General features: G+C 49.1%; 1 protein-coding gene across 1 annotated transcript in view; it reads left to right on the forward strand.

The window, feature by feature from the left end:
* The window catches only part of OTULINL (OTU deubiquitinase with linear linkage specificity like), a 56,514-nt gene extending 39,858 nt beyond the window's left edge, over positions 1-16,656 (forward strand). The window contains exons 6-8 of the mRNA XM_075540872.1: positions 2,877-3,005; positions 4,539-4,808; positions 5,953-16,656. Coding sequence (XP_075396987.1) covers positions 2,877-3,005; positions 4,539-4,808; positions 5,953-6,126 — 573 coding nt within the window. The 3' untranslated portion in view covers positions 6,127-16,656. The remainder of the gene's footprint in view (positions 1-2,876; positions 3,006-4,538; positions 4,809-5,952) is intronic.
* The last annotated feature ends 852 nt before the right edge of the window (positions 16,657-17,508 follow it).

A 17,508-nucleotide genomic window follows, 5' to 3' on the forward strand; every position in this document is an offset into this window, starting at 1 on the left:
CCTTCTTGACTATGAGCACGAGGGTTGTGGTACCTGTGTTTCCTAAGTCATTCCTGAGACTTCCTCTCATCCCGACACTGCGCTACATACCGTCCCGCTGTCTGCATTATTGACTCAACATGGACATTGAATAACTATGGCGAAAGGATACAATGTGGACATTCACTTGACCTTTTAAATATCCTAGTTGGGGGTTACATTTCAGATCATTTTTGTTCATCAGTTTAAACAACTTATCAACCCTCCCCAAAGCTTGTCCCACCCTGTTTTGGTTCTCTCCAGGCATTTGTTGAGTACTGTCTTCCCCTTCCCCTCGCTAACACGTCTACCCTCTGCTGCTTCTCCTGACCGCTCTTCCCTGCCACCTCTGGTAACCATCAAGTCGGCTTTATTTTGGGGGTTTTTGGGGTACCGATAGCCTTCCTGTTAACTTTTTTTTCCTAACAGTGGTCTCAATCGGTATCTGTCCCTTTGTGGTTGACGGGTGCCACTCAGCATAATGCCTCCATCCATCCGCCACGTCAGCTTCATCATAGACACACGTCAGGATCCCGTTGCGACACACTTTTTCTGATGGCAAATCGTTCAGCATCCCGTGCTCTGCCCTCTTGACTGCTCCCTGTTCCCTGGGAGGACAGAGAAGTGTCCTGGAATTCCCATCGCTCTCCACGCTGCTCGTAGTCTGTTACAACTCAGCCTTTGCATAGTCGACAAGACACAAACAAACATTGTTCTGGTGTTCTCTGCTTCTAGCCAAGATCCACCTGACAGCAGGGATGGCCTCATGCTACGTCCTCCTCTGCATCTAGCTTGAATGGAGCTCCCTGTCCCTGGGCACCGGCAACTGTGTGTTGTTGTTTAATTATTGGCAGAAAAATTTCACTTGCGTGTGATCCTGTTCAATCATGTCTGCATTCCTTTGGGGGACCTTCCTGTAGAATGGGCACAAATAGGGATCTCTTCCAGTCGGCTGGCCAGGAGCCTTCTCTTCCAAATTCTTTAGCCTAGACTGGTGAGTGCTTTCCACACGGCATCACCCTGTGGACGCACGGCGGGTGTAACTGGTATCCTGTCCATTCCGGGGGCCTTGATTCTCGCTGCTGCCTCAATTGCCACGTGGGCTTCCTCCCCCAACGCCATTTGTTCTTGGTCACATGCCACTTCTTGAAATGGTTGAATGTCAACCAATTATTTTTGGCATGACCGCATACAAGATTTTGCCCACCGAATCTTTCAATATTGCAACTCAAGGCTTGCAATATGTTCAAGTTCTTTCAGCTTGATATAAGCTGAGCCTATTCATCCTTTGTGGTTTTTCTCACTGCAGGTCTCTGCGTGTTTTATCATGCTGCTTCACCTTGTCTTCTCAAGCTGCCCTTTGAAAGGTTCTTTGCGATTTTCAGTCACCATCTCTTCCTTCTGCTTCAGCCACTCTACATTCAAGGGGACATGTCAGAGTCTCTTCTCAGAGCCACCTTGACCTTTATTTTTCATGACCTTTTGCTTTCTTCATGCCATCCCACAACTCAGCAGATCTTTGGTCATTAGTGGTCAGAGTGTCAAATCTGTTCTTGAGATGTTCTAGAACATTCAGGTCGGATAGACTCAAGGTTATATTCTGACTCTCGTAGACTTGTTTTCATTGTCTTCAAAGTTAACCTGAACTTGCATGTGAGCAACTGAAGGTCTCTTATTCCAGTTCCCTGACCTTGTGTTGGCTGATGACACTGAACCACTCCGTTATGCTTTCGTAGAGGTGTAGATAATCTGATGTCTGGTGTTCCCTCTGGCACAGTCTATGTAGATGGGCACCATTTATGTGATTGGGAAAAACGTGTCCAATGAAGAAGTCGTTGCTCTTGCAAGACCCTATCATGCGATCTCTAGCTTTGTTTCTATCACCAAGGCCACATTTTCCAACTACTGTTCCTTCCTCTTGGTTTCCCACTTTCGCATTCCAATCACCAATAATTAGCAACACATATGGAATGCATGTTTGATCACTTTCCATCAGAAGTTGGTATAATTCTCCAGTTTCTTCGTCACTGCATACATTTGAATCATAGTTATAAGAACTGGTTTTCCTTATAGGCAGCTAGATATTATCTTATCACAGACAGGGTAGTGCTTTAAAATAGATTGCTAAATGTTCTTTTGGATGATGTCTGTGACACTATCCCTCTTGAACTTGCCATTTCCAATGTAGTACCCCAAATGATCGCCCAGTCAACACGGCCAGTACCAGTCCAGTTCAGCCCACTAACGTCTAGGAGCGGTAAATCTTTCCCTGTGCCTTCTGTTTCATTTTTGACCACCTTAAACATATCTAGGTTCATATTTCATACACTCCGTGTTCTACTGATTAGTAAAAGTTTGCAGCCATCTCTTCTCATTTTGGATTGCGCCCCATCAGCAAATAAAGATTCCAGAAGTTTCGTTTCATCCGCCTCCTTGAGGTGGCTCTGCTTTGAGGAGACTGCCCGTCCAGGTCGTCACTTGCGTGCCTTCCAAGTTGAGACTCCTCTCCCAGCACTGCCTCACACAGTGGGCCGCTGCTCCCCTGAGGCTGTCAGCGGCTACGTCCTTCTCTGTCGTCAGTTCCTAGTCCTAAAGCCCTGCTGAAACGTGTTCCCCTGGGGTGTCCCGGCAGGTGTACAAAATACCGATGGCGTCGTTTCCAGCATCACAAGATGACCGATAGGATTTACAGATAGCTCCATCCACCCCTCTTTACCAAACAGGAAGGTGACTGGGTCTGCTTACCGCGTGCGGAGTGCCGGCTGCGATGTGGGGGGTGGGATGACAGCTGGCGCAGCCGGAACGGCGTGCCGTCGCGGGGAGGCACTAACGTTGTCGGCATCTGCTTCCTTTTTAAGCTCCCCGAGAAGCTGCTCTTCTCCCAAGGCTGTAACTGGATCCAGCAGTACAGTTTTGGGCCTGAGAAATACACAGGCTCCAACGTGTTCGGAAAGTTACGCAAATGTGTGGAGCTATTAAAAACTCAGGTGAGTGCGTCGGGGGACAACGGAAGACTGAGAATGACCACCCGCGCCCCATGGCAGCCCCTCATCTCTAGCGGCAGGCGCAGCCCTGTATGTTGGGTAGAGAGGGACACGGGGTGGACTTTCCTGCCGGCCTTTCTCCTCCCAGGGAATGGAGAGGAACATTGTTGGACACAACTGGGCTCCGCCTTCTCTCGCCTCAGGGCGTTTGACAGGTGCATACCTTTGTTTCCCTGGGACCGCAAGGCGCTGGTTCCAGACAAGGAGCCCAGGAATGCCCTGGAATGCGTCCTACTGAGTGCTCAGGAGGGCACCCATGTCAATGCTTGACTCGGCGTATCCCCTCGTACAGACGCAGACAGAGGCCGCGGTCACAGATCTCAGTGCTGCCCCGACAGAATGTTAACCAAGAGAAATGCCTTCCCTTTATTCTCCCCGGGCCACGTGTCCGGAAGTCCAAATTCCGAGCGCCAGCTCTCGGAGGAAGGTCCCTGTCCCTTGGAGCATCTGCTCTCAGGAGATCTTCGTGAGACTTGGCATCTCTCTTGCCCGTCTCTGCTCTGCGCACTTGCGTAATCTCTCTTGTGCCACGCAGGAAACCGACTGGAGACACAGGGCGCACCGGTCCTGCCCCTGACTATAACCAAGACAGGCCGCTCCCACGTGGGTTACAGCCACAGGCAGAGACAAGCCCCATCCATTACGGGCTTCTAGAATTAATCCTGGGCCCACCTTTTCTTAGCTGGGCCACCTTAGTTCCATCACTTCCTGAGGTGTAAAGCAAATCAGAAGAACGTCCAGCCCGCGTGGTGTAAAGAGTTGACAGGCTCTACAGCTAACTGACCGAGTTGGTGTCGGCTTGGAGGAAGAAAGGCCTGGAGACCGGTCTACTTTTGAAAGCCCCATGGGGGACAGGTTTGCTCTGACACACAAGGTGACCTTGAGCTGCTGTCAACTGCACAGCAGCAGGTTCCACTTGGTTCTCCACCCGCCCTAGCAGAGATTCCGAAACCCATTCAGCTTTCCAGCCCCTTGGCCAAAACCAACAGCAGCATGACTCCGCGCCCCTCTGGCAATCCACACCTGCCCCCACGGTCCAGGTGAACGTGTAGGTATCTGCGTTTGCAGCCCCCCACCCCCCACCCCGGGGCGCTCCCGCTGGCCCTGGGCAGCACCGATGCACAGTTCTTGTGAGGGGTGAGTGTGAGCACGCTAGCGCCCTGGCGTGGGAGCATGCTCGTGCTTACAGCGCTGCGAGTGCCAGGAAAACGTGCCCTCTCCTCTGCTGGAACATCCTGTGTCATGTCCACCATGCTTAGCGTCGCGCCTCGTAGGGGGTACGTTTTCGAAAGTATAGTATCTCCAGCGTGCCATGCTGTAACAGAGCTGCATAAACCTGACTCTGTGTTGAGATTCGGCGGTGCCAAAAGATGGCGGGACGTCCACGCCCTTCCACGGTCTGGTTCTGGTGGCAAGGTGATGAAGCCAATGCCATTGCCCCTCCTTCTCAGCCTCCCTCTGGCGTCTCTGTTTCAGTGGACCGAATTCAGCGTCGTGAAGGACCAGCACAAGAGAGGGAGTAAGTGCAACATGCTATTTTCCGACGCGATCCTGGAATACCGACTGTACGAAGCGTTGAAATTCATCATGCTGTATCAAGTTACGGAAGTGTACGAGCAGATGAAGGCCAAGAAAGCCATCCCCAGCCTCTTCAGCCTGCTCTTCTGCAGGGACACGTCCCCCGACCCCCTAAGCTTCATGATGAACCACCTGAACTTGGTCGGGGACACGTGCGGTCTGGAGCGGGTGAGTGGTGCCCGGGAGCTTGGACTGTGTGTGGGAGGTGAGCGTGTGACACTCAGCAGCCGTGAATCCAGCGGCCTCGCGTGGTCCTCCTGATGCTGTCGCCCCGCCAGCTCCCTCTCCTGGCACACCCGTGCACAACAGCACAAACTGCTGCCCACCCCGAGCCACCTACCCGTGGTTGCCGCTACTGAGTGGGTCGTTGGTTGATATTATTCCCTCTGAAGAAGAAATAGGAGCCCTGGTGCTGTAGTGGGCTACCCATTGGGCTCCTAACCCCGAGGTCAGCAGTTTGAAACCACCAGCCACTCCACAGGGAGGACGGAGACTTTCTACTCCCATGTGGAGTTAGCAGTCTTAGAAACCCCAGGGGCCGTGCAGCTCTGTCCCAAAGAGGCTCTGGGTGTCAGTACTGACTTGACGAGGGTGAGCTTTTTGAAAGAAGGGGGGAAAGGACACAACGAAACTCACTTGCCACCGAATTGGTGGTGAGGACGAGAGGTAGGACGGCCCTGGTGAGGTTCCCAGCCCGTCGCTGTTTACAGGAGTAGAAAGCCCTGTCTTTCTCCGGAGCAGCAACTGTGGTTGCTCTCAGACTGCTGGTCTTGCCATCAGCAGCCTGGTGCGTAACCTCTGCAGCACCGGGGAACGTGCTCTGTGGTGGGCCGTGTTCCATAGCCAGGGTGATGACCAGGGCAAAGTCCACTTGGGAAGCCCAATCACGTACTGATGTATGGGGAGGCATTGGAGCTGAAGGAAACGTTTTAAAACCAGTGGACACCGATTTCCTCTTGGAAGGGGTTTCTTGCTGGTTTCATTTGGCGAACAATGCGAGCAGACTTTACACACGCTGATTTAAGATAACATTAAGCTTGTTTGTATTGTAAATGTTCTTTTTTTTCCCCACAGAGATTTTTCCCTTTGATTCTCCCCCCTCTGCCCTACCTCCCCCCACCCCCACCCCAATTGCTCACTTGTTCCCTTTGTCCCTGTCACAAGCACACAAGCATGTGTTCCCAACTCGGGGCCCCACTCTGGGATTTACGGACAGGTCATAAACACACAGATCCTTCCATAAAGTGTGGGGTAGCGGGAGGACAGGGTGTAAAAGGGTGTGTCTGTGACCTGTCTGTCATCTCGTCCCCAGATTGATATGTTTATACTCAGCTACTCCCTGGAAGTCAAGATCAAAGTGCTCAGACTGTTCAAGTTCAACTCTAGGGACTTTGAAATCTGCTACCCAGAGAAGCCCCTCCGAGAGTGGCCGGAGATCTCGCTGCTGACCGAGAATGACCAGCACTATCTCATCCCCGTCTTCTGAGCTGGGCCTGATGGGCGCAGGCTCGGCCCAGGGACAGTGGCCTCCCTCGCAAGCAGAGTTCCTTCTTCCAGCCCAGAGCTCAAGCTGCAGCCACTGACCCGACGGGACAGGGATGCCTTTGTGGGGACTCCTAAGTACTCGGGGGTGGAGCCCCACCGGAGGGCTGGCTCTGCCATGTCCTCAGTGACATTCCGCGTGCTGCTGCATGGTTGACCTTGTTCAGAGGACTCCTTGGTCACGTCACATGAAGGCCAGCCGTCAGGAACACATGGAAACTTAGTGTGGAACCAGCAGCAGCAGGAGGTGGGAAAAAAGGAGAAGAAAACACGTCAAGAAAAGCAATTGAGCTGAAAAAGAAAGCGTCCCCGTGGGTCCACCCCTTGTCATCTACTGTCTGAATTGCCTCTTTGACTCACCCAGGGACAGTCAGCTTGGCCCTGCTTAATAAGCATGCTCTTCCCGGGAGTCTGTATGGTTCACAGACTGCCAAAGTACTCGTTGAACTTGACATCTCTGTGTGTGTGTGTGTGTTAAGTCTCATGTGTATGTGTGTGCATACACAGAGATCCACCTGTATAGTTTCTATGTACACACACGCACCACCACCACCCCCCCAACCACGACTTTGTCATGTTGTACAGGCTTGTTGGATAGCTCTTTCTCTCTGTCATTGTCCCCGTGACTAACCTCTGGCCACGCACTTTGTATCGCTATGAAAGATAAATCCTGCCAAGGAAGGCAACTCCAGGACAGATATCAGACTGTCTCCCCAATACCACACTGGTGGCTGGGGGACGTTGACATGGGATCTTGCTGGGGTGGGAGGAATGATGCCCCTCCCCCACCACACACAGACGGCCAGGTCCTAATCCTGAAAATGTATGCACACAGCCAGTTACCAGCAAAGGGGGATAAAGACTGTGGATGGAACTCAGGTCATCAGCTGACCCTGAACAAGGGAGGTTGCCTGGGTTGTCTGCTTTTAAGTCATCACAGGGGGACTTAAAAGCAGAAGAGGGAGGGCTGGAGAAAGAAGGAGGGATGGGAAATGCCAAAGGACATAAGATGCTGAGCTGCTGGCCATGAAACGGAGAGAGGGAGTAGCCAGGAGACAAGGAATGCAGGCGGCTCCTGGAAGCTGGGTCAGGAAAGCAGCAGATTAATGCCCCTCCGGGCCTCCAGACAGGACGCGACCCCATGACGCTGTGACTGTGCCCAGGGCTCCCCTGTCAGAATCACCTGCAGAAGGTGCAGGTGGCCAACGCGAGTCACAGAGCCGCAGGAGGAAACGAGCAGGGCTGCTGACTCACCTTGGTGGTTGTGGTTCCATGGGGGCTGCAATCCACATGATCTGCAGTTCGAAACCACCAGCATCTCCGAGGGGTAAAGACTGGGCTTTCTACCCCGGAGGTCCTGTAACGGCGACAGCCTTGGAAAAGCTACAGGGGTCGCTGGTGAGTCTGCCTTGACTCCGTGGCAGTGCAAGTGCTCTTGTGCTGGGCTCCACTTTGACGAGTCGTTATTTTGGAAGTACCTTGCTGGGCTGCTCTGAACTCCAATAAATACAAAAGGATTCTGAGAATCTTCCCAGGGACATCCTGTTTCACGGTCACGTACTCACTTCCCGGACTGACTCTTCCCCATACTTTAATCTTCTCCCGCCAATACATTTTTGAAGAGGTTTGTTACATTCTGCGGTGTATGAAACCTTTCCATGCCTGTGCTGCAAGCACCGCTTTCCCACACTCTGTAGTCCAGCAGCCCCAGAATGCACCGTGTTCTTGCGAGTTCGTGGTCTGGTCCGTCTAGGAGCCCAGCACCACACTGAAGTTCAGGAGTCAGCATTCTTTAGAGGGTGCTGTACGTGGGACCTTCTGCTATGATGTATTGTTCAGCATCTCCACTCCAACTGAGCAGGCCATGTTGTCGTTCGGTTCTGACTCTTGGCAGCCCGTTTACAACAGAACGAAACACTGCTTGGTCCGGCACCATCCTCACAAGGGTTGTTATGTTCTGAGCCCACTGAGGCAGCCACTGTGTCCAACCATCCTCACCAAGCCTGAGAGGTTTCTCCATGTCAGTGTGGGTGACAAAGTCTCACCACCCTGGCTTCTAAGGCGCATTCTGGCTGTACTTCCAAGACAGGTTTGTTGGTTCTTCCAGTATTCTTCGCCAGCACCATAATTCAAACGCATCGATTCTTCAGTCTTCCGTACTCCGTGTCCAACTTGCACATGCGTGTGAGGCAATGAAGAACACCATGCCCGGGTCAGACCCACCTCCGTCCTCAGAATAACATCCTTGCTCTTCAGTACGCCAATGAGGTACTTTGTAGCAGATGTACCTGATGCAATAGATCCTTTGATCTCTTGACTGCTGCTTTCATGAGCGTTGATTATGGATCCAATTAAGACAAGATCCTGGACAACCTCAGCCGTTGCTCCGTCTATCATGATGTGAACCTGCTGATCCTGTGGCGATTTCGGTTTTCTTTCCATTGAATTGTAATTCATACCAAATTTACTGCCATCGAGTCGCTGCCATCTCAAAGGCACCCTATCGGACAGGGTAGGACTGCCCCATGAGTTTCCGGCACAGTAAGTGTTTCGGGAGCAGAAAGCCCTGTCTTTCTTTCGAGGAGCAGCTGGTGCTTTCAAACTGCTGACCTTCTAGCTCGCATCCCAATTCGTAACCGCTACACCGCCAGTGAAGTGGTGGCAAATGCCAAGACTTGGGACAAAGCGCTGCTTTTTAAAACACTTTGAGGAGCTTTTCTTCCTCAGATTCGCCTACTGCGGCATATCATTTGGTTTCTTGGATGTTGACTTGAAGAGATGCCATGGGACAACTCCCACCCCCCCCCTCTGGCTACACAAAGGTGGAGAATCCAACTCCACAGCTGCCCAGGGGGTTTCCTGTGAGGCAGAGATCAGGTGTGCATCCACCTCTAACCTTGCTCACACCTTTCTGACACCAACTGCCCATCCCCCAGCCTCCTCCTTCTCTGCCGGATTCAACAAATGATGGCAGTGGCCCCACAGGACTGAAAGACAGTCCCCGTGATTATGGGAGTCTATTCAGGAAATTAGCAGGCTACTACAAATTAGGACCAGAAAGCGCCAAGGACACCGTCCTTTTGTTGGCAACGCCATCAGCCATGCTGGTGGGCACGTATCTCGCTGGTCCTCAGCCCAGCGGCCATGCAGGTCCTTGGCCCCTGCCCTGCTTGGGCAACTGATACAGAGCTTTTTTTTTTTAAAAATCATTTTCTGGGGGCTCAAACAACTCTTATCACAATCCATTCATGCATCCATTGTATATCAAGCACATTTGTACATTTGTTGCCATCATCATTCTCAAAACATTTGCTTTCTACTTGAGCCCTTGGTATCAGCTCTCATTTTTTCCCTTCCCTCCCCACTCTCCCCTCTCATGAACCCTTGATAATTTATAAATTACTGTATTTTGTCATATCTTACACTGTCCAATGTCTCCCTTCACCCACTTTTCTGTTGTCCATTCCCCAGGGAGGAGGTTATATATAGATCCTTGTAATCGGTTTCCCCTTTTTACCCCACCTTCCCTCCATGCTCCCTAAGAGTGGTATCACCACTCTCACCACTGGTCCTGAAGGGATCATCTGCCTTAGATTGCCTGTGTTTGCAGTTCCTATCTCTACCAGTGTACAACCTCTGGTCTAGCCAGATCTGTAAGGTATAACTGGGATCATGACAGTGAAGAATTCAAGAACTAGAGGAAAGTTATGTGTTTCATCATTGATACACTGCACCCTGACTGGCTCGTCTCCTCCCCGCGACTCTTCTGTAAGGGGGTGTCCAGTTACCTACAGATGGGTCTTGGGTCCCCAATCTGCATTCCCCCTCAATCACAATGATTTGATTTTTTTAGTTCTTTGGTGCCTGATACCTGATCCCTTTGGCACCTCGTGATCACACAGGCTGATGTGTTCTTCCATGTGGGCTTTGATGCTTCTGAGCTAGATGGCTGCTTGTTTACCTTCAAGCCTTCAATACCCCAGACGCTATATCTTTGGATAGCCAGGCACCATCCGCTTTCTTCACCACATTTGCTCATGCACCCATTTGTCTTCAGTGATCGTGTCAGGAGGGTGAGCACACAAGATGCAGAGCTTTTTTTAGGGTGGATAAATGTCCACAGGGAACCCCACTCTGCAAACCAGCCTCCTGCTCAAAGGCACTCACTACTTGGCTGTTCTCATTCTGCGGGCTAGGAAGCGCATTGCTCTGTGTCATGGTCTTAGTCCTTCATCCTCTGCTGCTGCTGCCCCTTCATACAGACCTGCCACCACGCCACAAAGGGATCTGGCTCGTGGCTCCTTTGATGGCCTTGGAATTCTCTTCCTGCATCTGAGATGGCTCCATCAGGCTCAGTGGAATGACAGAACTGACCAATCTCTTTGCTTAGCGTCCTGTACACCTTACATGCATGTTCCCATCCAACTGTTACAAGCACTATGGGTAGAAGAACCATACCAATAATTTCACTTCACTGCAGTTATGGATCCAAGTTAGAAGAAACCCTGAAAAATTTCAGTCTTTTTTCTGTTTGATGTGGTGGTGTTTGTTAGTCCAGCTGTGAAGTTTTTTGGTACCTTCATGTTGAGGTGCAATCTATACTGAGGGCCATCGTCTTTGATCTTCATCACTAAGGTACTCCAAGTCCTCTTTGGAAAAGAGGACCGCACGAATTCTTTTGAGGGTCAAGATCAAAATCTCTGTAGAAATGTCATTTCCATACCACGAGATTGCAAAAGCATTTAAATAGTTCCTGTGTTCAGTGAGAAATATTGAAAGTACCATGGACTGCCCAAAGAACCAACAAATTTGTCTTGGAAAGAAGTACAGTCAGAGTGCTCCTTGGAAGCGTTTGTCTCACCTACTTTGCACGTGTTGTCAAGAGAGACCAGTCCCTGGAGAAGGACATCATGCTTGGTAAAGTAGAAGGGCAGCAAAAAAGAGGAAGGCCCTCAGTGGGGGCGATGGACACCGTGGCTGCCCCAGTGGCCTCAAGCATAGGAACAGTTGTGAGGATGGTGCAGGGCCAGGCCGTGTTTCATTCTCAGACAGAGTCACTATGAGTTGGAACCAACTAGACGGCACTGAACGTCAGCATGTTCAGAGACTGCCAATTTATGTGTTGCTAAGATGCTGGAAGCTAAGCCATTGGTATTGCGATACCAACAGAGTCACCCACGGTGGACAGGTTTCAGCGGAGCTTCCAGGCTAAGACAGTCCAGGAAGATCCGCTCGTGAAACCCCATGGATCCCAATAGGATATTGTTTTATATAGTGCTGGAAGTTGAATGCCCAGGTTGAAGGCTCTGAGATACCAGCACCTGTGCACCTGGTGTGAGACCAGGCAGCATTTCATTATGCTGGATGTGGGGTTGCCCTCAGGTGGAGCGGAAGCTGGAGCAATGAGCATCTTTGAAAGACTTCATGTCAAGAGTGTTTAGGGAGGAGATGGTGCTTTCTGTCTTATATTATTGCTGTGTAGTTTTGTAATGAGTCTAACAACATGTTTGGCCAGGAGGCACCTCATGTAGGCAAACACCCCTTTTAAATGTCAGCAATCAACTGGAAGTGAACATACTGAGTGATGCCAACCTTCACATGCCTTTTTGACCTTGTGCGTTTCAACGAGAGCGCAGCCGTAGCCGCAGGGAAAGCGCGTGCTGTTGGCCTGTTCTGATTACAGAAGACACATTCTTGACTTCTGGCCATGGATATGCCTACTGTGGGAGCCCTTGTGGCACAGTGGTTATGGAATTGAGCTGTGATCCATGAGGTTAGCAGTTCGAAACCACCAGCAGCTCTGTGAGAGAAAGATGGGGTTTTCTGTTCCCGTAAAGAATTTCTGAGTCTGGGAAACTCACAGGGGCAGTTCTACCCAGTCCCATACAGTTGCTATGCCTCGATAGCGACTTGATAACAGAAGGAGTTTGGATTTTGGTTCCCACTGAGGGTTGGATGAGTAGCAGGACCAGCTGACCTTCCCCAGGGGAAGCAGATGTGCCTTTCCCGCCAGGCAGCTGGGTTTCTTTTATTGTTCACACTACCATCCTATTGCCCACCCTCCCAATCTTCCAGTCTTAAAAGATCCTCATTGAAGAAGACCAGTATAAAGGGAGGTCAAGTGGCCAGATGGGTCAGGCAATTCATGTTCTGCTTCATGTCCAAAGCAAAGACATTACTGTGGGTGGCTTCTGGGTTCATCCCAAACACTGCCATCAAGTTGATTTCTGACTGTTAGTGGCCTTGTAAAGCCCTGGTGGCAAAGTGATTACGTGCTGGGCTGCTGACTACAGGGTTGGGAGTTTCAAACCAGCAGCTGCCCCTTGGGAGAAAGATGGGTCTTCCTACCCCCGGGGACAGTCACAGTCTCAGAAACTCACAGGGCGCTTCTACCCTGTCCTATAGGGTCGCTGTGCATCAGCATTAACTCAGTGGCACTGAGTTTGGTTTTCTGGAGTGACCCTATATTGTGTAGGTTCCTAACCTTACTTGGTCTACAACCTCCTTTTTCAGAAAACAACAAACTACTCAACATACACCTTACCTTGGCAATTAAAAACACTATAGCCCATAATCCAGGATAAAGTGTAGGTATCTGTTCTTATTGCCCCCTTGGATTATTCCAGCACCCACTTGGGGGAAGTATCGCCAGTTTGAGAACACTGTGAACGATGATTTCTGAGTCTATAGATCTTTATGGGAGCAGGTAGCCTCCCGTTTATTCTGCAGAGAAGCTGATGGGCTTGAACCTATGGCTTTTCAGTTAGTCATCCAGTACCTAACCCACAGCACCGACAGGGCTCCTAGGCTTCATGCCAGGAGCACCATGATTTCACAGGTCTCCCGGGCTCTCTATCCACCCAGGCCCACTGCTGACTTGAATGTCTTCAATATGGAGCTTCAAAGTGGAAGCAGGCCTTTCCACCCATGAGGAAGCCCTGAGATGCCCCAGGGCCTCGTCTAGCTTGTGAAGAGGGTCCGAACAATGCTGGTGTCGTTTGGACCGGACCCCTGGGAGAAGGGCAACACTGGCCAGGGACTTCATTCATTTTCCAAGAATGCTCTTGCCAGTTAATTTTGGGTGCAAATGTTATTGTGCTAAACTAGGTGAGTTTTCTCATGTTAGTGGAACTAGAGAGTAAGTCTGCTGCGCAAGACACTGAAAAGCAAGAATGTGGCTTTGTGGGCTAAGGTGTACCTGACCTAAGCCACGATATTATCAGTCACCCCCTATGCGCGTGAAAGTTGGGCACTGAATAAGGAAGCCCAGAGAAGAGATGAGCATCTGGACCGCGGTGCCAGAGAAGAATGTTAAAAGTACCACGGACTGCTAAAGGACAGACCCTTCTGTCTTGGAAGAAGTACGGACAGACAGAGTCTCTGGAGAGTCAAGGATGGACAGACTCCATCGTATAGACTTTGAATCTTTTGTCAGGAGAAATCGGCCCCTGGAGAAGGGCATCGTGTTTGGTAAACTAGGGGGGGCAGCGACAAGGAGGAAGGCCTTCAACGAGACGGATTGACACAGAGGCTGCACCCATGGGCTTGATCCTGGGAACAGTTGTGAGGATGGCGCAGGAGTGGGCCAAGGATAGCTCGAGAGCATCGGGTCTCAACCTGTGGGTCGAAACCCCCTTGGGGGGTTGAACAACCCTTTCCCAGGGGTCGCCCGATTCATAACAGTAGCAAAATGACAGTGATGAGTTATCAACGAAAATTATCTTATGGTTGGGGGATCACCACAACATGAGGAGCTGTATGAAAGGGTCGCGGCATTCAGAAGGTTGAGAACCACTGCTCTAGAGTCTAGTATGTTGGCAATAGGTCACTGTGGGTCAGAACACAGTCAATGGCACCTACCAACAACCGTGGAACATTTTTTTCATGACTTAAGGGATTTATTAGAGAGGTTAACAGATTGCAGTTCAGAATCAGTAACGGCCAAGACACTATTGTTAAAATCAGAAAATACCTTTTAAAAATAATCATTTTATTGGGGTCTCATACAGCTCTTATCACAACCCACCCATCCATCCATTGTGTCAAGCACATTTTAAATCCTATCAAAAAACCAAAGCTCACTGGCATCGAGTCCATGGTGACTCACAGCGACCCACCCGTGTGAGTACTGAGACTCGCTGTTTTGCGGGAGTAGAAAGCCTGTCTCTCTCCCACAGAAAGGCTGTGGTTTCTAACTACTGACCCCACACTAGCAGACCTATGAGTAACCACGACCCCGCCGGGGCTCTTACTGTCCACGCGAGTCTTGAAGAGAAAATAGTTTTTCAGAACACGTTGAAAATTTGAGGGATTCTGTGTCGAACAAGAAACACAAAACTTTGAAATAGATAGTAACTATCTGATTTGTGAAACCTTTACAGAATATGAATCCCAAAACCTCATTGTCATTGAGTCAGTCCCCACTCCCATGAGTAGATGCGCTCCCTAAGGGGGGCCCAGGAAGCAGACGGGCACGTTTCTCTCTCAGAGCAAAGAGGTTTCCACACAGTGGCCGTCTGGGGACTGCTTAACCACTCTGCCACCACAGCGCCTTCAGGATAAAAAGCAACCAAGCTTAGGTTGTTGTTAGGTGTTGTTGTTAGGTGCTGTTGTTAGGTGCTGTTCCAACTCATAGGGGCGAACGGAACCACTGTTCCGTCATGTTCAATTCTGTTGGATCACCTTTCTTGGGAATGGGCAACAGGTGGATCTGTTCCAGTTGGTTAGCCAGGTCTTCCAAAAATACTTGGCTTAGCCAAGTGCTTCCAGCGCGTCATCAACTTCTTGCAACCTTTTCGATTGGTTTCCCATCACTTCCTGAGACTTGCTTTTCCACAGGCCTCCAGTGCAGCCTGGACGGCTTCTTTCAGTACCTTCTGATCCTCGTCATATGTGAACTATTGAAATGGCTGAACATCGAGTATTTTTCACTGTTTTTGCTTTATTTATTTTCCCAACAGTTTTACTGACATATGATTCACCTATCCTACAATTCAATGGTTCAATCGCAATCACCATCAGTTTTAGAGCATTTTCTTTCTTCTTGTACTCACCGTGATTAGCTCCCCATTTCCCCCAACCTCCCCCAGGAATCATTCGTCCAGTTACTGTCCCTATAGCTACACCTTTTCTGGAGTTCATCTGCAGAAAAACACGTTTAGAAACAGAACAACAAAGTAAACCAGATAAAACACCTCAATCGAAAGGAAAGCAGAAAATATTGGAAAGGAGAACACATTTAAATGGATCCGACGGGAGACCAAGTGACAGGATGCTAAATGGTAACCAACCTCCGTCTGCGGCGGTCCACGTCCGATGCGGCTGCGTGTCGGCGAGGGTTTCCCACCCTGCCAACCACTATCACAGCCGGTGTTCCCTCATCGTCGTCGATGCTTTGGCCATTGTTGGGTATTGTGCCCCTAGAGTAGTCCAATATTGCAACTCAAGGACTACAGAATAGAAAAGACATGGCTAATTTCAGAAACACAAGTTTTCTTTTAAAGAGCAAGTCCGCCTAACTATGTGATTCTCTTTTCGAGAGCATATTTTACACTGCTTAGCAAGACTAGTTTACTGTGTGAAAGTATATATATATATGCATAATAAAATCAGTGGTTCTCAACCTTTCTAATGCTGCCACCCTTTAATACAGTTCCTCATGTTGTGGTGACCCCAACCATAAAATTATTTTTATTGCTGTTTCATAACTGTAATTTTGATGCTGTTATAAATTGTAATGTAAATATCTGATATACAGGTTGTATTTTCATTGTTACAAATTGAACATCATTAAACCATAGTGATTAATCACAAAAACAATATGTAATTATATATTGTGAAAGATTTATTTCTAATGACAAATAAATGAAATTTTGTCTTGAAGCCTGGTGTAGCATGGGTAACAGTCTTCATGCTGGGTACTTGTCTGTGGGCGTATCTGCATGTGGGCGGACCGCCTAGAGACAGATAGAGGAGCAGTGTCTAGGTTCCTAAGACCACTGGAAATATGTGTTTTCCGATGGTCTTAGGCGACACCTGTGAAAGGGTCGTTCGACCCCCAAACGGGTTGAGGACCCACAGGTTGAGAACAGCTGACATATGTGATTAATATAGGAGCATCTCAATTACCTGTGGGTGGTTTGTCTCCAGTTGAGTGTTCTTTAATTGCTTTAACGAATACTTTAAAGAATCTGTGTATAAGGATTCTATTCAGCTACAATTTTCTTTATAGATTAAACCTCTGGCCACAGGTGAGATCAAACAGCTTTACTATCAGACAGAGACTATTGTAAACTGATCATGGTGGATCAAACTGCGGGATAGCATGATACTTGACCAGCCGACTTCCCTCTTGACCCAGCCTCAATTTGCTCTTGGCATAATTATTTCTCACTTGCTCCACCACAGAAATGTTTTCTCTGGCTTTTTTAAAAAAAATGTGCTTGTCACGATGGATGTATAGATTGTGATAAGAGCTGTACGAGCCCCCAATAAAATGGCCTTTTCTTTCGAGTCTTTATATTTTTTTATTACTTTCTTCTTTCTGCTTCACTTTGTTTTTTATTGTTCATGTTAGGTTTCTCAGTTTGAAACAGAAGGAATGAATGGAGACAGTAACAGATGCTGAGGTTGATTGGGGATGGGGGGCATTGGGGAACAAACAATGAATTCAGGACAGGAGAGGGAGCACTGGAACGGATTGTGATGATGTATATACAACTCTTAACAATGGAAGTGTATGATATGTGAATTTTATATCATTAAAACTACTAAACATTAAAGAAAATAAACCAGAGTTGACCAATGGCTACCGTGGGTGAAGGAGGAAGAGTTTATGCTTAGGAGACATTGAGTTTATGTTAAAGGCGTGGAATAATTTGGAAAAGAATATCAACGATGATTCATTAACAGGGCACAATCATTGCCACTGAAATAGACATGCAGAAGGGGTTGAGTTGGGAAAAGTAAATGTTCTTTATAGCCATTCTGTTTCTTAAAAATCCTGTGTCACAAAAATTCAGACACAGACACAAATTATAGTGTCTATTTGTTGTGCGTAGTTCTAAAGCCAGACACAAAATTAAGTGTATCCAATTACAGACTCACTTTTATGGTAAGTGTCCAACATAATGGAGACTTCCCTTAATTCACTTTACCTACGCTTCTCATCCACCTGGCGCTCACTCACCTATTCAGCAATCCCAGGATGCCGCCAAAGCAGCCTCAGTGCACGCTACATCTCTGCGCCTGCACCCTCATGATGGGGATGAGGAAACGAGCTCCCAGGACGGACCAGGGCTGGCAAGAGTGAATCACTGCACATGAT

Source organism: Tenrec ecaudatus, chromosome 2 (genome assembly GCF_050624435.1).
Source record: "Tenrec ecaudatus isolate mTenEca1 chromosome 2, mTenEca1.hap1, whole genome shotgun sequence".
Lineage (NCBI taxonomy): Eukaryota > Metazoa > Chordata > Mammalia > Afrosoricida > Tenrecidae > Tenrec > Tenrec ecaudatus.